The 27,392-nt window shown below is 45.3% G+C and overlaps 1 protein-coding gene across 12 annotated transcripts in view; it reads left to right on the forward strand.

The window, feature by feature from the left end:
• NPHP4 (nephrocystin 4) overlaps positions 1-22,490 on the forward strand; it is a 100,467-nt gene extending 77,977 nt beyond the window's left edge. For 10 of the 12 annotated variants that reach the window (XM_050931754.1, XM_050931756.1, XM_050931759.1 and 7 more), the window contains 12 exons: positions 3,787-3,915; positions 7,812-8,020; positions 8,208-8,434; positions 9,096-9,284; positions 10,741-10,828; positions 11,948-12,104; positions 12,308-12,393; positions 13,650-13,735; positions 14,660-14,831; positions 18,240-18,419; positions 20,886-21,029; positions 21,835-22,490. In XM_050931754.1, the coding sequence (XP_050787711.1) occupies positions 3,787-3,915; positions 7,812-8,020; positions 8,208-8,434; positions 9,096-9,284; positions 10,741-10,828; positions 11,948-12,104; positions 12,308-12,393; positions 13,650-13,735; positions 14,660-14,831; positions 18,240-18,419; positions 20,886-21,029; positions 21,835-21,975 (1,808 nt within the window). In that variant the 3' untranslated portion in view covers positions 21,976-22,490. Of the gene's footprint in view, positions 1-3,786; positions 3,916-7,811; positions 8,021-8,207; positions 8,435-9,095; positions 9,286-10,740; positions 10,829-11,947; positions 12,105-12,307; positions 12,394-13,649; positions 13,736-14,659; positions 14,832-18,239; positions 18,420-20,885; positions 21,030-21,834 lie in introns of all 12 variants that reach the window. The other 2 variants (XM_050931758.1, XM_050931762.1) reach the window with 2 other exon arrangements.
• Positions 22,491-27,392: the final 4,902 nt, after the last annotated feature.

Raw genomic sequence — 27,392 nt, forward strand, 5'->3', positions numbered from 1 at the left:
GTCACTGCCTGTGTTTACAGAAGACAATCCTACAAGCTGTAAAGTGGATGGTCTCATCACAGATGACATCACAGCTCAGATTTTAAGGGTTGTGCAGTTTTAACACTTGGCTCTTTGTTGTGCCAGAATCCTTCCTAGCTTGCTGTGGGGAGGCATGCCTTGAATCAGCAGCTCTGCCATCTCTTGCAAGCATGCAGGGTGCACTCTTCTCTGCATGTTGAGGGAGCTGGCATGGTCCTGTCTTCATCCCATCTCTTTGGAGCGGCCCCAGTTGGGTGCAATTCCTCTGCTTCTCAGAGAGGGTGTGCCCAGGCTCAGGGGTATGGGGAGGAGAATGCACTTCGGGCCCTCCCCTAGACACTTGTACAGGGCCTACGGGAATCCAGCCCTAAACACTGACAAACAATTTCAGGGGCTGCAGCCAAATGTCTCCAATTCTCCACATTTATGGAGCTTTCATCTGAAGGACAGAGTACATTTGTAGGTAAGGTGAATCCGCAGACAGCTTTATAGCTTCATCCTGTACAAGCTGGGATAGCCTATATATGGATGTAATTACAGCATCACAGAGAGGTGACAGGACAGTAAATGGATCAGTGTTAGGGCCAGTTTTTCTTCACTTGATATATGAGCTAGTATGTGGGAGGAAGAGACATTGGAATAACAAACTTTGCCAGTGATACAAGCAAATTCCAGGGAGTATTTGGGTCTCTTGCAGGTAATGAAAGCCCCTCACCCTAGCTCCAGGGACTCTGGACAGCTGTTGGCTCTTTAAAGATATGTATTTTCTGTGGTAGCCATAAAGAAAATGTCACTTACATACTGCAAAGACACATAGTAAAAATCCAACAGTGTCTAAATCGTTGGTTAATGGGAACAGTTATCCTGTCCCTTATGGGAAAAGTCCTATAAAATGTAACAGTGATGAAACTAATGGGGTTATCCAACAGTCACCCTAAAATCTGGAAAATGTAACAGAGACATGACTCTGTGGTTACTGCTGACTTTTGTTTTTAAACCATCCTGCAGAATTCTATAGCAGGGATATAATTTTCTGTTAAATTCATAGCAAGGTCCAAAAGACTTGTAGAAAAGTTATCATTTGCTATTAAAATCTACAGAACTTTTCTATAATGGGCACATTTTCTTGTGGCCATGTTGGCCACAGTGTGTCTTTTCTAAAGTGGCAACCAGTGGGGAGTGCACATTTCACTCAGAAAGCAAGAACACCTTTTAAGTCTCCCAAACTTGACCTTGTCTTCCCAAAACGTTTGGTATTGTTTTGGGCCTATCCAGTACGAGTCTCGTCAGCCAATCAGTTCAACTGGTAATTTCTATTCCTCATAACAACATCCACAAATTCCAAACTGCATTTACTTCATCTGAGAAGCAAGCTGGAGTGATAAAAGCTGTAGCAGGAGAAGACGTTCACTTTTCAGTGGTGCTTTTGAAACCTGAAAAACTTGGCAAAGTTCATGAGAGGTTGTTACAAAATCAGAAGAAATATGTCTGTCTACTTCAGCCCTGGGCAAATTGACTTTAAAATGCAACAGTGTGTGTGTTTGGGGAAGCAAATCTCTTTCTGTAGATACATGATGCCTCAACTCCTTAAATCTGAACTTCATTGCACCAGTAGAGAGTGCAGGTTTTGCAGTGGCTGTAGTGAGGTTCCGCGAGGACTCCTGTGGACCAAGAATCAAGGACATCCATCTATAAAAAGCCTAACGGAACCTCCTTGGATGCCCTTCCCTGGGTCAGAAGGAAGATGCTTTGGATAGTCCAGTTCGCAGCCTGATGCAAAAGGAAGCACCTGAGGTGCAGAGCGAGGCTCCAGCTGGTCAGAGCAGCTGCAGAAGCAGCCAGAGCCATTCAGGGGACTTCCTACAGCTCTGTCGGACCTGCCGTGCCCTGTGTTGATTGGCTGTTTGCTCCAACCTTCCCCATTCCCCTCCCCCAGTGTCGCTTCCACTCCACACCTGCCTCTCCCACTCTCTTCTCCCCACACCTGCCCAACTCACCCCACTTCCTTTTAATGTCCCAGCCCCCTTCCCTGTCCTTACCATTCAGCTGATCACTTCCTACTTACCTAACTCAGCTGGGGCACCCCAGGCTGTCTGCAGCCATACCATAGTTCACCCTGCTGTTCTGGTCTCCCCCTCCCCGACCCTGCATCTGTCTGCTTTATTTCGATTGTTGGCGGTTCCAGGCAGGACTGTTGGCTGCTCTGTTTCTGTACAGCACCTAACACAATCAGCCCTACTCTTTGTTGGTCATTAGGCACTATCGTAATCAACATGACTGATAGTAATAAATGAACTGGAGTCTGCTTAAGTGACTGCAGAAATCCACTGTTATGTTTCAAGGTCACAATGCACACGCTGTGTTCTGCTCAGATATCAATGAAAAATGAATACAAATAGGGTAATAGGAACACTCTTTGCTCTGACAAAGGGAAGCCCTGATACGTCTATATTTAAATTACATGGGCTAACTGTTCAGGTATGGGTGCTGGATCAATATGTGTAACATTCTTACCCCATAACTGTCCTACACCGTGCTGTAAACACAGCGCTCTCTCTGCTCAGGCACACGCGTGGGTGCAGACGGATATTTTATTAAGATTGCTCTGGGGTATGTTGATTTGTTTCATATGCTTATTTGTTCTGGGTCTGTGAAAGGAACCAGCCTGAAGTTTGTCAAGAGCTGAGAAAGGGGAGAGAAAATTACATAGCCCGAGAAGGGAAAGTAAACTTTAAACACAGTACTTTGAGAAATGGAATTAGCTAAAACAAATTTGTTTAAAAATGGTTGCTCTTAGTCTCTTGCCAGAGAACTGGTTAGTTTTGGGCTATGGTTGTGATAGAAGTTAGATACATTGGGCCAAATTCTTGATTTCACTGGAATTTTGTCAATTTATAGCAGCAGGGAATTTTTTTTACTGCATGTTGTGATCTAGTATCTGTGTCCTGCACTGACATGAAGCAACTGGCAACAGGTACCCATGGGAGGAGCAGTGTGCTGTATTAGAATAAATGTCATCTATAGGTGGATTATGAAATGAAACAGTGGTCTCACTCAGGCTCCATTGTCCCTTGCTAGCAATACTGAGTGTGGACTGTGTGCAGACAAAACTCTCCTGGCTCCAAGAGCTGGTCCCACCAGGTGGGGCTGAAGCATGTTAGCCCTGTGTGTGGGTGAACCTTGCAATGCTGCTGTCTCTGCTGGAGATGAACAGAAGGCATTGGGATCCAGGGATGTCCATCTGGCACTTCTTGAGCACTGAACTGTTATTAAAAACAAAGGTATTTTTGTGGGTGCTCAGTGGCCAGGGCACAGGATGGAGAGACTGGGGTTCTATTCCCAACTCTTCACCTCGGGCGCATGCTGGATGACCGTCAGCAAGTCACTGTAACCGTTCTGTGCCTCAGTTTCCCCATCTGTAGAATGGAGATAATGATCCTGGCCTCCTCTGTGAAGTGCTTTCAGATCTACTGAGGGTGCGTTCTATATAAGTGCTAGGTATTGTTGTTAATATTGCAGTCATTGTTAACACTCCCATTGGCTTTAATGGAAGCAAAGTTAGGCTAACGGAGCACTTCAGAAAATCCCACCCTCAGGGTCCAACTTAAGCAGCGCCTCTCTCCTGTGGTGGATGGGGATCATTGCTGGGCCAGAGTCATTCTGACTCCTCACTAGCAAGGCAGATCCCTTTAGCAAAGGGCGTTTTTTCTGGGCTTGGCTGGAGCCCGCCTGCCCGTCTTCACCAGCTCTTTGCTTCTGTTGCAGGTCACCCGTGTGAGCAGAGGCTAAAGAAATCAAACTCCTTGCCACCCTCCCGTTCTCGCATTGTCTCCTCGCATGATGGGACCAGCAACTTCCATGGAGGCAGCTTGTTCTCCCTCAATACGCCTGGGGGTAAGTCCCATTGGCTCCTAGCTCATTGTAGCCTGGCAATAGTTTTTCTCCTGAGCACTATTAAAAATACCGAAGGTCACAGTTGCTCAAAGACACAAGTACTGTGTGCACTGGGTCGCTGGATTTGGTGTTTTTCCTTTTCTCCCACAATATCACGTTACAAACATAGGTTCTATCAGTGTGAAGTGGTCCATCTGCTGCTGGGTTATTGGGGATTTTGTTCCCCAAATTATCTACCCCCACGGCTGCTGCTGGATTCACTCCCCTGTGCTGTGAATGTTCAGAACCTGATGTTTGCTCAGTGGGTGCTGACAAACGTACAGAGAGATCGGATTCTGCTGAACTCTCTTATCAGCCAATCTTAGGTGATGCTTTTCTCCAGACTTGTTCCAGTCCCCAGATATGGTCGGGTCCAGGAGGTAAATCCTTAGCTGTTAAGGCACTGAGGCGCGGAGTCCATCCTTTAGTAAATGGAGAAGCCCATCCTCTTGCTTGTCTGCTGGAAATGAAGCTGTTGTCAGAAAAACACTTGTATGAGCCTCCATCTGCTGAGTCTATGATTCATAGGCCCTATTGTCTCATCTCTTTAATCAGACAAAGTGTTTGCTGAGGTTGGTGCTGTGAAAATCAAGTTTTACTCTGCAGCTCTGTGCCTGCATAACTGAGCTCCTATACGTGGAATTTACATTCCTGTTAGTCTGCAATTGCTGGGGATGAGAGATGGCTGTTGATTTTCAGCCTAGCAGTGATTTAAACTCCCTTATATCAGAGAGCAGCAACAGCCCATATATTTAGAGATGGGAGGGCTCAAGCTGAAAATTATATTCCTTTAAGAAATTATTGAAGTTTTGAGGCCTGCTTGCCTTTACCTAGGCCTGGACAAAGAGTCTTGGGCCCAATTTTAACTCCTTTTTGTGAAGGGGGGTGATGTTGCATTCAGGACATGGGAACCCCTTATTATGTCCTGGTTCAGACGAGCTTAATGTACAGTTCACCCAGCCCTGCCTTTAACAATGGTCACTGTCTGGCATGTAAGGTTTTTCAGACACTTCGGGCCTGATTGTCATTTACATTTAGGCTCCTTGACACTGCTTTCGCAGCATCAGTGAGTCTGCGCCACCGTGCAAATGAGAATCAGGCTCTTAGAGAGAGAAATTAATCTTCCACATTCTGCTCTTCAGCTCACCGAACGCACGTCTGTGCTGAAATGCAAGTGCACGAGAGCACAGACAAACACATACATATGCAGTCTCTGCCCTGTGCTATCCATGTGCAGCTGGAATTGGGTATATTTCTTGAGTAAAAGTCATTGAAATGTTTTACCAAAGTAAGCACCTGTTCTCGAAGGAGATCCAGATGGTGTGTGAAATGAAAGAGAGCTGCCCATAAGCAGAATTCCCAGGGGAGATGGGGGTACAGAAATACTATTATGCATCTATGCATACTTTTAATGGACTTTCTGATGAGTGTCAATAAGACAGGTTGTCCCATTGTGCCCTGTTGTGTGTGAGCGATTTATACAACAGCTGTATTCCCAATGAAAAACCTGGGCAGTCTTCTGGGGTACCACACTTCGGGAAAGATGTGGACAAATTGGAGAAAGTCTAGAGGAGAGCAATGGAAATGATTAAAGGTCTAGAAAGCCTGGCCAATGAGGGAAGACTGAAAACAATGGGTTTATTTAGTCTGGGGAAGGAGATACTAAGGGGGGACATAACAGTTTTCAAGTACATGAAATGTTGTTATAAAGTGTGAATGATAAATTGTTCTCCTTAACCACTGAGGACAGGACATGAAGTAACAGCAACAGAGACTTTCGGGAAAATCTTTTCAACTGTAATGGAAGTTAAGCACTGGAACAAATTACCTAGGGAGGTTATGGCATCTCCGTCACGGGAGGTTTTTCAAGACAGGTTAGAGAAACACCTACCAGGGATGGTCTAGATGATACTCAGTCCTGCCTCAGTGCAGGGGACTGGACTAAACGACCTATCCAAGTCCTACATTTCTAATGATTCTGTGACGAGGCATGTGAAGTATTGAAATAATTAGACATTTTGCACAAAGTGTTAAAGAACGTAATGCAGGAAGAAGAAGAATCAGAGATTTTAAGGCCAGAAAGGACCATTATGATCTCCTAATCTAATCTGCAAAGCACAGAAATTCTCGCATCAAGCCCACACCTTGTGGTGGAGCTGGAGCACATTTTGATGCTATGACTCCGAGGCAGTTGACTGTCTCAGAGAGCATGTGTGTACATGTGTGTCTGGACGCATGCAAGTGTGTGTGTGTGTCTGTTCACCAGAGAACCTCATAAGGTTCAATTCAGAGAAAAGTCAAAGGTTTAAATATTGAAGCAAATTCTCTGACCTGGAAATCCCTCAAAAACATGCTCCCTCACAAGATTTCCACTCCTCCCTGCTGGTTCAGAAATCCGGTCTGAATCCTCTCTCCCACAGCATACCTTCTTCTAATTCAGCAGGAGTTAGGAAGCACAGAGATATGGGGAATTTAAATTCCTGCCTGGGTGCCTGACTCCAGGTGGAGTGCTCCATGTGCTGAGCTGTGCGCACTGGCCTCATATGGCAGAGTGAATTGGATGAATGCACTCTCCATGGAATGGTTTTGATAACAGAACATTCTGCTTTTAAATTGCAGAATCTCCCCTACTGAGACAGGCTTTTCCAGCCAGGCATTTTCCTGTCCCATTAACTTTTTGACATGTCCCATAAGGTTAAACATTGTGGACACTTGCTGAAATATGACTATTGCTAAAATACGAGCATTTTGGCTCAAGATGTCTAACCTAATTTGCCATGTCTGGGAAGCAGTTAAATGGATTTAAAATTAAATTTAGGTGGGTAATTTGCAAATAACCCTTGTTTACCAATTATTAAAGAAAAGGTAGTGCAGCAGGACTCAAACAGCCTATGTGTGGAGTTTCATGTCATGTCGAGAGTTTAATCCCATGCATCACGTGCTTGATAGTGGATTGTATTTCACATATTAAATATTTGGCTGGCACTTCAATTGGGAGCTGCTCCAGTGGCAATTTTGTGGAGAAATGAGAGGGAGGGGAGCGAAAGAACATTTTAATAAAAATGTAGACGTGTGTATAGCGTACAGCAGGAAACAGGCAGGTTTTGAATTAAGGGAGAGGAACAGAATTCTCTTTTGGAACATTTGGTGGCTTGAGATTGTTTTGATTTATACAATCCCCAGAATATCCAGATGAACCCAGAATCCCATAAATCCCAGATGCTTATTATTTATTCCGTATTTAATCCAGGCCTAGCAGTTATGTTGTCACTACTGAGAGGAACTTCTGTTGGCCACAGTTGGGATCCACAGGCCAGAGAGAATTAATATAGCGCAATGTGTTGCTTGGCTTTCATTCTTACTCAGATCTGGCATGATGGCCACACTTCAGGAGAGATGTGATTTATCGGCTGCCTGTGGAAAGCTTCAGAAACTGCATAATATAAAAAACTGCCTGACAGCCCTGGACGTGTTGCTTTCACTGCCAGTTTCAGTGCCAAATTCTGGGAGAGGGACCTTGGTATAATTCCACCTACTACCCAGGCTTCTACTGGGGCTACTCAGCTTGAACTGGCCCCAAAGACAGACTAAGGCTTGGTCAAGGAAAGAACAGCATGTACTGCAAAGTGGCTGTTCCTCAGCTCCCCTTCCTGGTGGTCACCACTTCACTTAGCTTGCCCGTCTAGAAGGCTTCAAACACCTGCATGTTTGAGGCAACTCAAGTCAGCATATCCGTCTGTTTGCCCATGTCATCCATCCATCTCTCTGTCTCAGCTGGCTACTGCACTGCTCCCCGTGGGGTCCACACCCCGACTCCCTCAGCCCCAGGCTCTGACGCTTTTTTCCTTTGCACCCAGCTAAGAACGTGTCCCAAGCCCAGAAGCTGGCGGACGTGGACAGCGAGCTGGCTGCCATGCTGTTCAGCCGCCTGCAGGAAGTGAGCACAGTCTTCCAGCATGCCAGCCGCGAGGCCAGTGCCATCCGCAGGCGGAAGCTGGAGAGGATGATGATGGTGCGACAACTCGAAGCCCAGGAGGATGTCAGTGGGAGGAGAGCAAGCCTCATGGTGAGCAGCACAGAGCGCTGTCGGAACGATCTTGGGACCAGAGAGCAAACAGGAGCCAGGCCTGACAAAACAACCTGTAGCATCTCTCGTGTCAGGGCTCGGGTTGGGTTCCTTCGGATGAATCCTCAGACGCGTACGAGAGGGGCCCACATCAGTGTGTTGGTCATAGGCATCTCTTCTTTGATAGGGCCGGCGTGAGGAGCGCGTGCAGCACTCCAGGGACCTGCAGATTATAGATGCCTACCGGGAGCGCATCAAGGCCGAGAGCATCTCCAGCATGCTGATTCAGGCCATCACCTCCAGCTACACTCTCTATGCCACGCTGGGCACAGCAGAGTTCTTTGAGTTTGCCCTGAGAAACCCATACAACATCCAGCACACGGTGACGATCGAGATCAACCACCCGGAGCTGAGGTAGGAGCCAGAGACATTCTCCCCTCCAAAATACTGCACGTTACACTTGGAAAGCCAGCCCAGAGCAGAGAGGCACTCATGGAAGTGCAAAACAAGAGGTGTCTTTGGGATCAAGCTTGTTGCTTTTCCGTCTAGCGTTTGAGGCTTTATTGGAAAAGGGGGTCAGTATATAGTGAGGGCTCCATCATATACCAATGACCAGCTTCCCCCCTCCAGAGATTTCACTTTTCTTTGTTTTCTTCCCACGTTCCTTATCACTGTCCAAAGGGATGGGAGAATGCAAGTTACCGAGAAGCTAAGCACAGAGGATTTGCCACACTAGGTCAAAACTATCCTAGTTATCCTGCCGCTAGCAGTGACCAATGCAACCACCATCTGTAATTCATGTGCTTCACTGTGCAGTGTTCGAGGTGGGGTGGGGGGTGTACTGGGGGAGAAGAGAGGTCTTCATTTCCCAGATCAAAGGTGTGGTGGATTTTGGAGTTTTCTTTCCATTTAATGTGTGTGCACATTCCAGCCACGGTCTTTGTTCCAACTCCTCATTTCCCACCCACCCCCCCGCGCATGCACACTGGGGTTTAGGTATAACTCACAGCCTCACATTTTGGGATCGGGGGGAACCCCAGCTCCTGGGTTTCTGTCCATGATTTTTTTTCCACAGTGTTATTATGGACAGTAGGGAGTGGAGACACTTCAAAGAGCTGACCCAAACGTTGACTACTCCAGTAGAAGAGGACATGTTCCATCTTCAGGACAACCTCATGCCTCAGGTCTACCTGCGTCCCAGAGAGACCATTCACATTCCATTTAAATACCAGACCTTCTCTGTAGACCACGCTGTCATGATGCAGGTACACATATCAACCTCTTTCTTCTACTATATTATGACACAGGACAAATAAAACAACGAGGAAAGGGTCCATTTGCCTACCATCATTATCTAGAATTAAACTTGATGCTAAGTGTATAAATGTCTATGCCCATTTTATAACCAGTGCTATTTGTAGCAGGTGATGGGTAGTATGCCACATCGCTTAACATCAGCTGTTCTTTATATTGCTTTCTATAGCATTTCTATTTTTCTGTTCCTGCTGTCTGGTATCACACCAAGAAATTTACAGAAATGTGACTTAGCTCATAAGGGGAGGCCTAAAAATATCAGGTCTTTATTGCAGAGGATAAATGGCTGAACGTCTTTGGGAGATGTCAGAAATATCTTGAAGAGGTCTTCTGTAATATTTTCTCTTCTGGCCCCAGCCAGAACTAGGACACAAAGAACACACAAACTTGGAAAAAATAAGAAGGGACTCAACCTTCAAGGCCAAAGTGGCTTGTCTATCTGTTGTGATTGAATAATAGCAAACACATGCACGGTGGTGTGAGGCTCACATGGAGATGAGAAAATAGAGGGCTTGAATTTTAAAGACAGGGCACTCGCTTCAGGGGGAACAGTCCCCTCTGCCACTGCAACTGGCTCACGTCCGCCTGTGCTTCCCAGTTCTTGATGTGTTAAGATTTAGGGCCAAATTCATTGGTGTAACTCCATCAGTGGGATGAATGCGACCCGTAGTCTGCTCTTTAGAAGCACAAAACTGTCTTTTAAAATGAGATTGTATTCAAATTGTTCCCTTTTATTCCCTTTTTAGCTCAATGCCACAGAATAACTGAACAGGCGAGGCAAAGCTACTGGGTGCTTGTAGAATTCAGAGTGGTTAGGCCAGAGGTACAAGCCAACATGTAATCCTACAGTGCTCCTTTAACTCTCAGCAATGGGACAAAAGAGAGGGTTCAAATGATAACAGTCCTCCTCTCAGTCTCTTGATGCTGTCTGCAATGCATTGCACTATTTTATTGATGTTCTCAGTTTTTAGTAAAGCCACCAATGATGAGAACATGCAGAAATCTAGAAAAGCAACTCTCACTTCCTCAACAACACTGCGAAGAGGCCAGTGACAGCAAGGAATTTGCAATTCACGGTGTTTTAAAGTTAGTACCTGAATTCCCAGGTGCAAAGGAGAGCTGTTTGTGTTTTACAGGACATTATCTTTCAGATCTGTATAGCAGATCTCTGCTTTCCCAGTGTGCAGGGAACTTTCATTGATCTGTGTTTGTAAAGAGCAGCTGATCAAGAGCAGAGGGACAGCTGGAGGGTCTGGGAGGAGAATTTTACCTTTACTGGTTTTCATTGTAATACGGTTTCTTAAACCTTATCGATTTAGATCAAAACAGTGGTGAAAATTCCAAAGAATGCATTCATAACGTGAGGTACACTGCTTCTTTGCATGATTATTGCTTCTTTATTTCTCGCAGGGCCCTGCTGAGCTGAGATTCAATAAAGACCCAGAAGCTGCACCCCCCTGGAAGTCCAGTGCCATGCTGACAAAACGCATCAAGGTAACAGAGGCAAAAAGGAGTGCTATCATTTGGGTGGACTGCAATGAGTTTTACAACCTGTTACAGTGATCAAAACCCTGTGACAAAGATTGAGCCTACACATATATAATTCCTTTTAACTGGCCATTTATGACAGGCCATAAGGCTTTTCATGATAAGGAAATAAATGTTTATGAATTTCATTGGATGTCTATTGTAGTGTATAGAAATAGGGTAGTGTCCCTTTTAATGCGTTGTGAGCCCTCTGCTGATGTTCACTGTGTTCTCTGTTGTAAATGCCACCACAAACCAGCACGGCAGGGTATAGGTAACTAGGCTTTGTGTGTTTGTATGTATTTAGTGAACGTGGCTATTTAGGACCCAGTCCTGTCTGTGTGGCTTCTCATACAGTTTTTGTTATGAAAAGAGCAAAAGACAATGACTTTACAGCCATGGCAAGCATTGTTTTAAAAAGGATTTTGTTTGCAAACGTATCTATTGACCTCTATGTCAGCATCCTGTGCTTGGTTTTTAATTCCTCTATCAGGTATTGGTTTAAAGCTACTTCCCTGAAAATACATGGTTTCAGTGCCCTGGAGATTCCATTCACAGTTTTAGATTTTACCATCATATATTTATTTAAATTGAATTTTCCTAATAGCATCCTAGGTCCCCTGTCATTCGGTGGTAACTGCTTCAGAGCTGTAAACAGATTGAGTTGATTTTGTTCCCATTATTGATCAGAGTGAAAGCCAGAGATGGTATTTTCTCTTGCTGTAGCACAGGGGTTGGCAGCCGTCGGCACACGGCCCATCAGGGTAATCCTCTGGTGGGCTGCAAAAGATTTAGTTTACATTGACCATTGGCGGGCAACATGGGAAGTGGCGCGGGCTGCAGGGATGTGCTGGCCACCACTTCCCGCAGCTCCGATTGGCCGGGAATGGCAAACCACGGCCACTGGGAGCTGTGGGGGGCCGTGCCTGTGGATGGTCAGCGTAAACAAAATGTCTCGTGGCCTGCCAGCGGATTACCCCGATGGGCTGCATGCGGAAGGTTGCCGACCTCTGCTGTAACATCTGTTGATGGTCTCTTTTTTCTTTCTCTCTCGACGAATTCATTGTTCTTTTTTGTTTTGCACAGATCTCCTTTAAGGCAAATGGTGACAAACCCATTGCAATTCTCAGTGTTAATGTGGAGCCCCAGCCCCATGTGGTGGATCAGACATTCCGATTCTATCACCCGGAGCTCACCTTCTTGAAGAAGTCCATACGGTTACCTCCATGGTACACCCTGCCAGGTAACTGTCTGCATCCAGCTGAGAACTGGCATGCAAATACTGTGTCTGCTTGTGTTTCCATGTTTTGTTTTGCAGGGTTGTAGGTTTTAAAGAGATACATGCTTAGAGATTTGCCAGCTTGAAGGCCTTCCTGCTAACAAGGGCAGGAGATGGGCCCATGCCTAACAACAGGGAGAATGGTCATCGTATGCTCTTTCCCCCAGGTGCCCCAGCAGGAATGCCAGGTGGGGAACCGGAGATGTATGTCCGCTGCAGTGATCCCAACATCATTTGCGAAACAAAAAAAATGGTACTACTTACAAAAATCAAGCGGAAATCCAATGGAGTATATCCTTTACATTCACCATCTCTATTCTATTGATCGCTTTATCTAAAGCAGAGATACTGTGCACCAATGGTCATTGATCTGTAATGATAGACTATTGGGTGTTACTAGGTTGTGACTGCCTCACTCCCCTGTTAAAAAGGAACAGAACTTCTCTAGCTTGCTCTCATCATATTTGCAGCTTGTGTTTAATACCACAGTTTATACCATAATTCGTCATGTTGCCCTGCATTGCTCATGTGAAGAAAGGCCAGATTTGAAATGCTGGTGGAAACTGCCACTTATGCAAACACCATCTCTCCAGCTAGGTGCCACAGATAAATTCTTCAGAAATCAGAGGTTCTGAAACGACCAATAAGGAAAGAGATAAAAATGTGTCCTGACTGAATAGACCGCAAAACCTCAACTGGATTGTGGTGCTGCTCTTTGTGTCACATTCCAAGATAGCATCCAAGTACCCAAGACTCGGATACTGCAAGGAGGAGGGCCACACGATCAATTAATCAATAAATAAACAGATCGATCGAACTTCTGATCCCTTTCTTTTCAGGCGATGATATTTCTCCATCATACAAGTGTTGCTTGATCTCCTGCATCTCCCTGTGATGGCCTGATCCAAAGCCCATTGATAGTCAGTGTATCTACTTCATAACTGAGATGCTTTCAGGGCCTGATCCAAAGCCCACAGAGGTTAATGACAGGCTGTCACTGACTGTCAATGGGCTTTGGATCAGGCCATCAGAGGGAGCTGCATAGAAAAGCAGCTCATGATGTGCTCTGTGTTGGAATTTTTAGCTCTGATTCCAAGTTTCCTGGGTTTTATTTTCAGCCGGTTAGGATTTAAATGAAAAACAAACTCACACATAAATGCGGATGATAATGAAGGTGCTTGTTAATTGCCATTGCAGAAATCTGCTAGCATGGTAATTGGATTATGGCTTTTTAGAAAACTTGGGGAAAATTCTGCAAAATCTAATTACTGAAACAGACCTGGAATGCAAGAGCCATTTGTATCCTCGTTTGTAATTAAAAATGTTGGAAGAAGCCAAACTGTATAATAATTGAATAGGGTAGTTTAGCTAGGTTCTGGAACCCTCTGCTTGTGGACGTGAAGTGGTAGGGGGTTAAAATAAAGGGAAAAGGAACCCCTAGGGTCCTCATTAGCTGGTTTGATCTCTCGATTAACTATTCTAATGCTGCCTTCTGATTTCTGTACTCAGGGTCCTGGGGAGCCACAGGATGTGTTCTTAAAAGTAGCTGGAGGACCAAGCCCACAGATCAAAACATTCTTTGTTGCTATTTACACGTAAGTAGGAGAATCCAAAAGTAGAAGAGTGAGAATTCTCCAGAAACCTTGTCAAAGCAGATGAGGAAATGCACATGGAACATTCCTAGGACACTGGTTCCAGTGCATGACTTATTTTTCTGACAAGCAAAGATCTACAAGAAGATCCGTATGATTCTCTAGAGATATGTCTGCTTGCAAAACCCGGACTAGGGTGGAAAATGTTAAGAGGGTTCTGAAGATTTTTGTACAAGAGACAATATAAAACACACGCACATGTAATGAGGACTGAATGCATACCCCGAGCGAGAAAGCCCACTTTCTGAGAAACTGTTCATTACAATGATCTGTGTCTTTGGCAGCTGATGTCCCCTTGAGCTCTGAATGAGGGCTGAGGTGAGATGAAATAACAGCAGCTCCCTCTGGCTGTCTGCTTTTTATTTAGTTGCTTTAGACAAATTCATCTTGTCTCACTTAATGAATTATTTCCCCCAGTTGAGCTCTGTGGTGTTGCCTTGTACAGGTTGGAGGAGTGAGCATCCAGGTGGGGAGAAGACTCACTCCATCCCCCCTCTGATCACTGCGGGGTGTGCACCCTGCGTATCCTCTGGGCCTGTCTGAGCCTTGGGGCAGCAGCTCAGCTTGACTTTCAACTGGACTTAAACTCCAGAAACAGCCAGGTGCTTTCGAAAATTTCACCCTGCATAAGGTTGCCTGGGAATGAAGTCGATTCACATATCTCAGCCAAACATGTCTTCTCTGGAATTCCTGTGCCTTTTCCAAGGTGTATGTGAGTGCATGTGCACATGCTTCGGAACTGGAAGCACAATTTCCTCCTTCCCATCTGCAGTTGTATGTTTTCATTCATTTTGGAAATGCCTCCTGAGCCAGTGTCACCTTTTCCTTTGGCACAGTCATGACAGGCACCTCTTCTTTCTGCTCCAGGGACGCCTGGCTTGCTGCTCCCATTCAGATCTGGCAATTTTACCTTCACTCGCTGCAACGTGTGGACGTTAGCTGCATAACTGGCCAGCTGACCCGCCTTTCCTTGGTTCTCCGGGGCACCCAAACGATCAGGAAAGTGAGAGCTTACACCTCGCATACACAGGAGCTGAAGGTAGGCTCTGCCATTGGACTCAGCAGTGCTTGCTGCCAATTCCTCTCTTCCTTCCCCACCACAAAGAGAAACTTTTCATTTGGAAGAGACTGTAGTTAGGGGTGAGTTGAAAATTAGTGAAATCCTTCACAATTATAATTATGAATGGACTTACATTGACAGTCCCAGTGAAAATAACCCTCCAATATTAAACCCATCCCATTAGGAATTATGAACAATTTACTGCCATAAAGTCTTCATTATAATTATCTTTTGATTAAAGGCGTCATGTGTAGGACCATTGGTACAGAACCCCAGAGGCCAAATTATCTGAATTAATGAGACTATCTGAAGACTAATAATTTCTTTAGAATTCATTTAGTCATAATTATAAATGTAAATAATAAAAGACACACAAACTCCATTGCCACTCCATAAATTAGGAAATAAAGAAATCCGTGTTTAAATGTTGTCCTCACTGAGGCAGAACGTGGAGATAAATCTCCTTGGCGGCATCCAGAGCGAGCTCAGTCACCACAATGGGCGGCTTTCACTGCAGTGACCTGAATTATGGTTGGGAGTTGTACATCTTGAATTCTGTATTAGCTTCTTGTGACGTAGGGGCTGGGCTGTAGTTGGCCGAATTGGTAATTAAAACTGTAATACATTGCAGGGAAGCATGTGTGAGAAGGTAGCCCCTGCCTGGAGCATCCTCCTGTGGCAGACCATGGCCTGGTCTGCCTCAGTTTCCCTTTTCAGAGTCCTCCAAAACAATCCAAACAGTCTTTCTTACCGTAAATATAGCTCTTGTTGGGTTCATTTATTACAAAAGTCCCATGTACATAAATCATTACAAAAGTTCCACAGCCATAGTCCAGATTTCCCTCAACATAGTCCAACCAGTAAATGTAACATACAGCCCCGGTGTCCCTCACCACATCCCAGATCTCCTGGGCAGCCCTCTCCTGTCCTTGTACCAGGACAGCCACCCATCCACCTAGAGTGCAAACCCTCTTCTCCCAGTGGGAACCCCCACAGCCTCTCTCCTGGGAACATTCTTGTCAGGGGAGCTCCCCTCATTCCCCCTGATCATCTCATGGTTGCTCTGGGTCCAGTTCTGGCCCTGGAGATGTCAGTGGGTAAGCCCTTTTGCTGCTCCTTTGCCTTCAGTGCTCTGTGGCACCTGGCTCCAGCTCTTCAGCTTAGAGTCTGCAGCTATCTCCTGCTGCTCCTCCTGGTGCTTTCAGCCCTCCGTAGCCGTCCAGCCCTGGCTTTCTGGCTTGGGGACACACGAGCCAGCAAACACCACTTGCTGTTCTCCTGCCGTTTTTAGGAATCACCTTCTGCTTCCTTCTAGGCACTCCTCTGGTGTAACCTGCCCCTGACTGAACCAGTCTGCTCTGACTCACTGGGCCTCTTCCTGACCTTTATTAGCACCCACGTGCTGGCCTCCTGCCCTCTTCATCAGACAGATGGGGACTCCTGCCCCGGCAGAGGGGAGCTAGGCCTTCTGCACAGGGGCCAGCCACGCTGTGACCATGCACATCAAACTCTGTTCAGATTTTACATAGATGCCGCTTTGCCTTTAGACTGGCCTCTTCCAAACCTTCTTGACACTCTTTGAGCTTTGCTCCATCAATGTTATTAGTTAAGGACCAAATTATCAAAGCGTCCACTAATTGTGACTGTTCCAACTTTTAGCTAGCCAGCTGGAAACCCCTACAACCTGATTTTAAGAGGTGTTGAACACCCGTAACTTGCCCTGCTGTCAGCTGGAAATTGGGGTGCTTGCCAGCTCAGAAAATCAGGCTCTGTGAGTATAAAAAACTGACCAACCAAGTGACAGAGGCACACAGAATTTTGAAAATGTGGGCCTCGATCTCACGACTTGTGCCTGTGCTAAGTGAAGCAGATTTAGCAAATGGTTTTCATTGAACTCTAAGGACAAGCTCCAGACTCGCCTTCCTAGAGCAGGTTGATAAGCATCTTCCTTTTCGGAGTGTGAATACCATGCTAATGTGGAGAAGCTGAGCTTGTCAGCAGTTGAGGAAAGCATTAGACCCTGCCAGATAAGGCTCTGGGGCCTCTCTCAGGAGATTAACTCCCCTCCTCTCCTTGTTTGCTGTGTGATGTCACATGGGTCGTTTATCTGATTCATAAATTTGTTTGGCACCTAAAATGAAAGTATCTGTTACTCTGATATTTCAAAGCATCTTTTCCACCTCAAGCAGAAAGTTCCAGCTATACAAATAACCTGCCCTTTCCTTCTAGCTAATCAGATGGTATTCTGGTGGTCGATATTATATTGATAGAGCTCTCAGAAAAGAATTTGTAAGTAAAACACAAATTGCCAGAACTGTCTTTGCCGTGTATGTGTAAAATAAAAATGATGGCTGTAACATTAAAGTACATAACTCAACAAAACCAAATACATCTCATGCCTCAAGCATACCTTCAATGTATAGCACTCTATTGGTAGCATTTTTTTGATCCTGCATCAGGCATCCACAGGGCAGTAACAGGGTTAACATTTCTAGCAGAGATGAGCACTCTAGATGTTGCTAACTACATTTTTGTTATTGAAATTCATTCTGCTAAGCAAAGTTCCTCTGCAGACAGACTCTGAATGTGCAACACAGACAGAGATTTTACAATGAAGTTAGAGCCTAGTTTATTAATGCAGCCAGCTTTAATTTCCTTCTCAGAAACACACATTTCTCAACATTTGATCAGTGGCTAATTTATATTCCAAACTGGAATCTAGAAGGTACAGTAGATAGCTTCCCTTCTGACTTGATCAATGGACACCAGGTTGGTGCCTCTAAAAAGATCTTTTATAGCACATGTAAAAGTTTGGGTTAATTTCTCCTTCACTGTCTCTTATGCTGAGACTATCCCAATAACATGTTATATTAACAGTGCTGATAACTTCGACCATCACTGATACCATCTTTCATTTTCATTTAGACAATTCTGATTTTCTTGCATTTTTAATATAAAACATTTTGAGCTGGAATGTACCAGACTGAGACCTAATTTCCACGACCAGAGAGATGCATCATTTGGGGATTCTAATTAAACCTTGTCAAGTATCAGAGGGATAGCCGTGTTAGTCTGGATCTGTAAAAGCAGCAAAGAATCCTGTGGCACCTTATAGACTAACAGACGTTTTGGAGCATGAGCTTTCGTGGGTGAATACATGCATCTGAGGAAGTGGGTATTCACCCACGAAAGCTCATGCTCCAAAACGTCTGTTAGTCTATAAGGTGCCACAGGATTCTTTGCTGCTTTTAATTAAACCTTTTCATTGTCTTTCCTGAGAGGCAGAGAGACCCTATCGGCATGTGTAGAATTTGTGTTCCTACGGCTTGGTTGCTGCACTAAGTGGTGGGCATTCCTGCCTGTTTCCATTTTACTCGCTTCCTGCAGGTGGATCCCAAAGGCGTGTTTATTCTTCCTCCGAACGGGATGCAGGACCTACATATCGGTGTGAGGCCTCAGAAAGCTGGCAACAGATTTGTTTACCTCAATCTGGTGGATGTGGAGTACCACCAGCTTGTTTCGTCCTGGCTGGTGTGTGTTTCCTGCCGACAGCCTGTCATTTCTAAGGTACCTGGGTGCACCCATGTAACAACATTCCAGGCAGGTCACTCTGTCTGTGTGTCACTCGTAAGCCTAGAATGTCTGTTGAGTCAGTGTGAAGTGATGGAAACAGCTACAAGCCTGGCTGAGAGCTCTTTTGGTTTAGAATGTTGCCTGGTTCAGTCATCACTGGGATTCGTGGTCTGTTACCATCAAATTTTTAAGTTCTCAGCCATGTTGACTCTACAAATTACCCTGTGCGACAGCATGGGCTGTTAGCTGCTAGTTAAATCTTACTTGCCAAAGATGAAACTTCCCCGAGTGCAAAGCGAGCTGACTAGTTATATTGGAACAGCCACTACTGTCCATAGCTATCTATTTACTGCGGCTGTCTATCTCTGTCACCCTTCACCATAGCCTTTAGCCACCACTTCTTGTCAGAAATCAGTCCCTTGCATTGCGTATGAAAAACTTCTAAATCATTCATTGTACAAGAACGGGCAAGACTATTGTCCCGTGTCGTTAGAACTGCAGAATGTGTGCAGAACATTTTGATTTTTATTCTTCTTCTCTGGACAATGTTCTTCTTTCTTTGCAGTCTCTTCAACCTTCAAAAACTCTTCCCTTCACCAGGAATAGATTATAGGATCATAAAACTGATTCCTAAACATCTGGAACAGATAGTGACAAAACCACTTTATTCTTTGAGTTAATCACCTTAAATTAGTAATATTTTAACAGCAACTAGCCCCAAAGTAATTGCCTTCACATGCCGTATACACTCAGATTGCCATAGGAACTATAATAATAACTTTGTATTACTATATCTGGACAGCTGCTTTAGATATGGTCCTGGGTATAACCAGAGGAAGCACTAGTGGTTTTTCCCTTTGTACATAAATACTACTCCTTCTCCCAATTTTATGTATACAGGCCCCAGGTCAGGAAAGCACCGAAGCAGAAATCCATGCCTATTCAGGAAAGCACGTGCTTAACTGCCACTGAAGTCAGCAGGACTTTATGCACGCCTTCAAGTGCTTTCCAGAATCAGGGCTTTAGTGGCATGTGTGTCTGTGGTAACAGATGTGAGTAGCTCTTGTATTCGGAATAGATCATAGAAGATTTTGATGGAACCTGGTGCATGCTATGGGTTACATTGTGCTACGCACTGTGACCTGGATCTAGGATGCACTTATGCATGTGCTTAACTTTCAGCCTGTGAACAATCCCACTGAATACCATCAGAAAATCATGTTCGGCCTCTGTTTTGAGGGTAGCTCCACCCGTAGAGCCCCCGTTCTGAAAGTCAGTCACAGCAGGGGTATTTCCTATTAGCACTGACTCCAGTCTGCTCTGGGATTTCGGGCCAAAGTGGTAAATTGGATTTCCCATTTAACTATTGTTCAGTTTTAAATGTTTCCCTGAAATACTCCATATTGGGAGAAGTTAAGCACAACATTACAGCACTGCTACACTTCCCTCCTAACGACAGAACCACTCCTGTATGCCGTGTGATGGGAATTAGCACCGTGGTTGTCCTAATGGAAATAAATTAGCTAGCTGGCGAAGGAGCCTGACCGTGATCCCAGCTGAGTCCCTTTGACATTCAGGCTAACAAGCCTGTATATACAAAAGACTCGCTGCAGAATTCAGGCTGGGGGCACTGCCTGGGAGCTGAGAGGGAAGCAGGGGGATGTGAGGGAGCTAATGTATTCACAGTGAATGGAAGGTTCCCCTGTGCAAGGCCTCTGCAGCACTTTAGCCATCAATAAAGGGTTTCAGGTTAGATTTAAGTGGGCCCTCTCCAGCACACCCGTTGGGAATAGCCTACAAAGGCTCCAGTGAGGAAGAAAGGTTCCTCTGACCAGCACTAATGAGTAGACATGAGGCATTGCAACCAGCACTGACACCGTAACCATGGAGTGTGTAGTGAGGAGAGAAGGGGCTGATCATGATAGCCTGAAGACACCCCTAAAAGTTTCTGGTCAAAACATTTTGAAAGGGATTTTCAAAAACACTGAGCCTTGGCCTAATAAGGGTTCGACCATTGGCTTTGGAGGGAGAAGATTCGGGCCAGTCTTGAGTACTTTGGACCCACTTGCCCCGTGTTCCTTTGAACATGGTCCTAGGAGATTTGAATCCACGGTTAGCCTTAGAACGATAGATAGTGGGGACTGGATAGCTCCTTTCGGATCTTCTAGTCCCTACGCCTGGCAGCAAGAACAGAAGACATCTCTGTTATTCCTTCCATAAATGGCCTGAACAGGGTCTATGATTGGGTCATAATCACTTCGTTTCCATGTTCTAATAACTCAGTGCTGGGTTCTGACCCTCTGCAAATTTACTGAACATTTTGGTAGTGACTCCAGAATAAAGGGAATCTTCCTGTGGGTGTTTACTACACTATATGGGAAACAGTTGTGCTTTTACTGCAGACTTGGCCTATGTCAGAACTGAAATGACAATGCTGTGATTTCTTATATGTAACCGCAGGCATTTGAAATAACACTCCCTGCTGGCGGAGGGAAAGGCTCCAACAAGCGGATCACATACACGAACCCATATCCCTCCAGGAGGATGTACTTCCTGCATACCAACCGAGCTGACCTGCTGCAGTTCAAGGAGGATTCCTTTGAGGTAGCAAACCAAACAGAGTGGTGGGAGAAGCTCAGAAACCCTTGCAGTAGGCCTGCTTGTCTTTCTGGTTTTCAATCCTCAAAGGTTTTCCAAAGTTAATGATTTTCTCCAGTGCCCAGTGGCTAACTTAACTTTCAGAGACGTTGCACCTATTGACTTCAGTAGGAATTCTGGGAGGTAAACACATTTGAAAATCACTCCAAGAATGTTTTTCTGCATGTCGTGGTCTGTTGTGGGGTCCATCATTTGGTTTTTACCATGAATCCTAGAATGCATGTTCCACTCACAGCGAAATGGCACCATTTGCTCAGGGAGACTGGAAATAGATGAGTCACTTGCTGGAGGATTCTCTGCAGCTTGAGGTCTTCAAACCACAATTTGAGGACTTCAGTAACTCAGACATAGGTTAGGGAGTTGTTACAGGAGGGGGTGGGTGAGATTCTGTGGCCTGCGTTGTGCAGGAGGTCGGACTAGATAATCATAATGGTCCCTTCTGACCTTAAAGTCTATGAGTCTATGAATAAGCTTCATGCAGTTTGAAAACTTTAGACTTCTTTTGTGCTCTGTAAGAGTTTGCTAGGGAAGGGTGGTGCTGTCTGAACTCAGTGGGTTGGGATGTCTGACACCGGGACCAGGTAGAAATCACATGTTATGTGTTACTGTCGAGCACACCTCCCTTGCCTGTTTTGTCAGCCAACAGACCCCTCTTGCAACTTGGTACCGAATGCATATGTGTGTGCTAATGCGAGCCATGCTGGTGTAGGGAGAATGGAGATGTTTAGCACTGTCATTTCACTTTTTGCAGATTGGAGGAGGGGAGATGTACACAATTGGCTTGCGGTTTGCACCAAGCCAGAGCACCGGGGAGGAGGAGATTCTGATTTATATCAATGACCATGAAGACAAGAATGAAGAAACCTTCTGTGTGAAGGTTGCCTATCAATAAAGAGGAGGGTTTGCCTAAGGGCCAGTAGAGCGACGTGTTCCTGGAGCATCTGTCGAAGCTTTCATCTTACTCCACCTACCATGAGACGTAGTCCTGTTGTTATTATCAGCTTTAGAGACTTTTCCCTCCATAGATTGTCTGTTTCTGAATTTCCTTGACCAGGTTTATTTGTAGACAGAAAACCGATTGAGCTGCTCTGTGAACCTAGCCCACATGCTGGCAGGATGTGTTTCCTTCCTCTTTGCAGTTTGCCACTATCTAATCAAGCCATGGCCAAGTCACTATGATTTATTGTCTGACTGAATTCTTGGCACACTGACATGACCTCCAATGATGTAACATAGCCATATTTGTTCTACTTAAAATGGTAAATTAATCCCTATATATTTATACCATATACCATGGTCCAGACGATTGTCACTACTTCTGTTATGCTTTGCTGGGCCGTGAGCTTGTTTGGATTTTTATTTTTTTAATTCTTTTTTAACAGATCTTAAAAAGCTGCATTTCCAGAATATGTGTGTTTAAAGTATTTTGTTTTAACTGAATTTTGTACTCAAAGATGACAATTTGATGGTACTTTACTCATTCCAGTTCATCTAAATTGTTGTACAGAATCCACGGAGTGCAGCATAGAGTTTTCTGTTACAAGGCTTCTGTTTGCCAGTAGCTCCCCATTGCATGCTGGTGCAAGCATCTGGGTTGTCCTTCCTCTTGCTAATCCTTTTAAATGAGAGATCAGAAGCTCTCCACAATCCAGCCCATCACCTGCATTTCTATGAACTGTCCCGGAGACTAGAAAGGCTCAGCAGGTTCTGCGTGATTTCAAATCACTCAGTCAGCTCAGAGCTCATGCATTGTTTGAATTGACAGAAGATAATCTCTTCTAAAGGTGAGTACTAGAGATGTCAAAATTGTCTGACACTGGAATTTCATTTAATCTCTGAGCACGCAGCATCCAAATCTGGTATTGGTTTCAGGGTAGGGGACCCTTGCAGATCTAAGGCAAAGATGGGAGCTGGAAAGCATGAATCAGGCGATACAGTACACGTAGGAATAAAGAGATTAATTATGGACACAGGTCAAGGGATCGAATTGGGCTAACTCTGTTTCATATTAAAAATCAAGTCAAAGGGAGTTAACTGAGAGGGTTGAAAATGGAGAAGATTGCCTCTAGGGCACTGGCTCAGCCGCAGGCGAGGAAGTGGTAGACAAGTGAGTGATGAATTTGCAGTGGCTTATGTGAAACGAGTAGGTAGTCTCAGTGCATTTCCCAGTGCACATATGCCAGCCTCACAGGTAGACCCCTTGCTGGCAGTCTCAGCAGGGAGGCCATGAGGAGGAACTGCCTTTTCACCTGCTGAGATTGTCCCATCAGAACACTCAGGCATGTGACGGGGCAGTATCTGGGGAGATTGTGAAGACCATGCGCCCCTCCATGTTATAGGCTGCTACTCTCCAGTATTGTGTTGCCTTTTGCCTCTGGAGTCTATGCCAACGATTCATGCTCCCTCATCCCCATTGGTCAACATAGCATCAGGCAGGTGCCACACCTTGCCGAAGGCCATATCTCCCCGCCATATACATACCTAACCTAGGCCTTATTCTCATCTTAGGGCTTGTCTTCATGTACAGCGCTACAATAGCGCAGCTCCTCCGGTGCAGGTATGCTGCGTGAATATGCTCCTATGCTGATAGGAGAGCTTCCCCCATCAGCACAGTTAATCCACCTCCACGAGAGGCGGTAGCTATCGCTGTGGAAGAAGGTCTGTCGCCATAGCAATGTCTACATGGGGGCTTAGGTCGGTTTAACTACATCGCTCACGGATGTGGATTTTTCATATCTCTGAGCAACGTCGTTATACCAATTTAGGTCTGTAGTGTAGACCTGGCTTCAAGTTATACCGGTGTGAATCAGGAGTAGCCCTGGTGAACTCACTGGAGTTACTTCGCCATGAGAGCAGGCTCAAGGCTCTAGATTATATGCTGTTTGATAAGGACTGTCTCTTGACCTTTTGATGGGACACCTTGCACATTTATGGGGCCTCATACTAACGAATCACAAGATCTTTGGGCTGGGCTCTGTTTGCTGCATTCTACCTACCATATAGGGCCATAGCCACGTACAGCAGGAGATGATATCTCGGTGGGGTATGGGGATTAGTGCTGTGTAAATACCCGATGCAGATACATAATTTTGGGGCAGGGACTGTGTTTGTAGAGCGCTGGGCATAGTGGGGTGCACTTCATTGACTGGGGCTCCTGGGGGCTCCCCCAATACCAATAACAACAAATAATAACATAGTGGAGTATGACCCTAGAGCAAAGGGTCTGGGGAGGGGTGTGCTGCAATCTCAGGAAAACCACTGGGAAGAGGAAGGAACAAAGTTCTCTTCTATATTTTTAGGCTGCCACCATGTTTTCTGTCTTCAATTTGAAACCAGCTGTGTAACCAAGCACTGAGAAACCACAGTGTAAGTGTAAATCAGGCTCTAGGGTCCACTCTTGCCAGCAGTGAGCCGGCAGCAGAGCTAGTGCTCTGCGAAGGGCACCGAAATGGGAACAGAGAAAGTACAAAGCAGATTGCATCGAAAGGCGGGTGGCAAGGCCGACTGGGCAGATCAGGCTCCGAATCCCATTTCTCTTGATGCCAGGCCAGAAATGGCAACCTCGCAAGTCTCAGCTCCCAAGTGGGTCTGAGGAAGGCGTTGCCTTGAGGGAGGGTGGGGGGGGGAAAGGGCATTTGACTGGCTGGAGCCTGGGAGCTGGTGCCGAATCCTGCTTGGACCGACAAGGAGCAAGGTGAGCCTGTGGCACTGCCCTAATCACTGGTGCCACGTTGCAGCACGAAAGAGTCATTCATGCAGGGCGTGTCTCACCCATACTTTCGATCAACCCTCCCCCCATGCCCAAGCCAAAGTGAGGCATGGGAAAGACTGAGTATCCAGGAGCAGAGACACCCAAAGGGCAAGAACGGATTGTTTTCTCCGTTTGTGCTTGGCTGAATCTCTTACCTTCTAACAGGAGCATTTTCCATAAGGCATAAGTCTCAGCTTTGCTTTGGGATCTGACAACCTTCCCTGCACTTGGTAAAGTCATTGGGCCTGGTGGGGACCACACAGGGCATAAAATAAGCACATACAACGTTAATAGAGCACACAGTAAGTGGGTTAAGAACTGGCTAACTGATAGACTTCAAAACGTAGACTAACCTAGGCCCATTCAATTAAAATGGATTTGGATACAGCCAAGTGCAAAGGTACACATCTAGAACAAGGAGTACAGGCCACACCTACAGATTGGGGACTGTATCCTGGAAAGCAGTTACTCCAAAAGGGATTTAGAAGTCATTGCAGACAAACAACTGAACACGAGCTATCAGTGCGATGCTGTGGCACAAGGGCTAACGTGATCCTTGGATGTATGAACAGGAGGATAGCGAGCAGGAGCGGGAAGGCGATACTGGAATGCTGAGCCCTATTCTGGTGTCCACATTGTGAAAAAGATGTTGAGAAATTGGAGAGGGTGCAGTGAAGAGCTGCAAAAATGATTCGAGTGTTGGAGAAAATAGTTACTGTTAGAGACTTAGGCCATGGCTACACTGGCACTTTACAGCGCTGCAACTTTCGCGCTCAGGGGTGTGAAAAAACACCCCCCTGAGCGCTGCAAGATACAGCGCTGTAAAGCCTCAGTGTAATCAGTTCTGCAGCGCTGGGAGCGCGGCTCCCAGCGCTACAAGCTACACCCGTAAGGGATGTGGTTTACGTGCAGCGCTGGGAGAGCTCTCTCCCAGTGCTGGTGCTCCGACTACAATCACACTTCAAAGCGCTGCCACGGCAGCGCTTTGAAATTTCAAGTGTAGCCATACCCTGAAAGAGCTCGATCTGTTTAACATCTAAAAAGAAGATGGAGAGGTGATGGGATAACTGTGTATTAATGCCATTGGACAAGTACCAAGAGAAGTGGTAAATAAACAGGCACATCTCTTGATGTCTCCAAATAAAGACTGGGTGCCTTTCTGGAAGATTTGCTTTAGTCAAACACAAATTATTGGGTTCAATACAGGGGTAACGGTGAAATTTAATCCCATGATATACAGGAGGCCAAACTAGATGATTTAATGAGTCTCTTCTGGCATTAAACTCTGTGAATCTATGGAAGAAACTGCTGTTGCAGGTCTTGTCACTGTTCTTCACATTATCAGCCATCTTTAGTAGGAAACCAGACAAAATACTCTCTTAACTGTTTCCAGTAGGGCAGCGCTGGCTGGTGTTGTAACAAAACCTGCACGGATATGATCATCTATTCTTATTGTCAATGGAAATTAATTAAGAATGAATGCCTAGTTGCCAGGAGATACTGCACTGGCCGTGCTGTGTGAATGCTGCATGCAGACAGCACAGTGGGGGGAAACATGAAGGACAAACGGAATACAGAACTGTGAAGGACAGACAGTATATAGAAAAACCACAGGCAGAGGTTTTCAACAACCCATTGTGAGCAGAAGATCTGAATTCTCTTTGCATTAGGTCTAATTCATTCTGGAGGACTGTCCAAGCAGGCCTGTGAAAAAGATTCCACATTACTTTTAGCAGGATTTAAACAAAAACAAACAAACAAATTATATTTGTACAGGCCACAGTGGATGAAAATCTGGTTGCTGTTTCCATTTGGGGGCATAATTGATGATTATTTCTGTGAAAAATTATGAAAAGTTTTTGCAAAATTTGCCTGCATTTTCCCAATCAGCTCTAGATGTGGATTATTGTGTGTTAATGGGTGATACTGAGTAGACTTCAAACAAGCATCCTCATTTCTGGGAAGTTTTAGATAAATTTTCAAGCATGCAGGAAGAGCTTTTTGCCAGATTTGCTGTGCTTTCTGGTTTTGTACAGCTTAAAAATACACCACAAACATTCTTCCTTGTAGATTTCTGGTCCAGGACAATAATACTTTGTAAAGCACTTTTAGATCTTCAAATGCAAGGCATATGGAATTGCAAACATTCAGCCCTATAATCCACTCTGTTATAGGTCAGTATTACTGTCTCCATTTTTACAGGGAAACTGAGGCACAATGGTTCTGCAGTGCAGAGCTTCTGTACTTTCTGCAATACAGTGTGATAAGAAAGTTGAGAATTTTCACAGATCTGAACACCTGCCACATCTGCAGAGGACACTAATATCTAAAAATCTGTCAGAGCTGGTCCCGAAATACCTCACCGGAACAGCAGCATTTGGGAACATTCTGTATGCAGCACCAACATTTTTCACCCTAATCCTCCCTCATGGATAGCACTTTTCCTCCTATTACCTTAATTGCTTCCAAACCTGTCAGCCTGTAATTTTCAAACTTTTATATTTTCACCCCGACAGAAACCCCTTTGGCAGTTCTACCTGTTACACACAATCCACAAT

The sequence above is a fragment of the Gopherus flavomarginatus genome, chromosome 21 (genome assembly GCF_025201925.1).
Source record: "Gopherus flavomarginatus isolate rGopFla2 chromosome 21, rGopFla2.mat.asm, whole genome shotgun sequence".
Taxonomy (NCBI): Eukaryota; Metazoa; Chordata; order Testudines; family Testudinidae; genus Gopherus; species Gopherus flavomarginatus.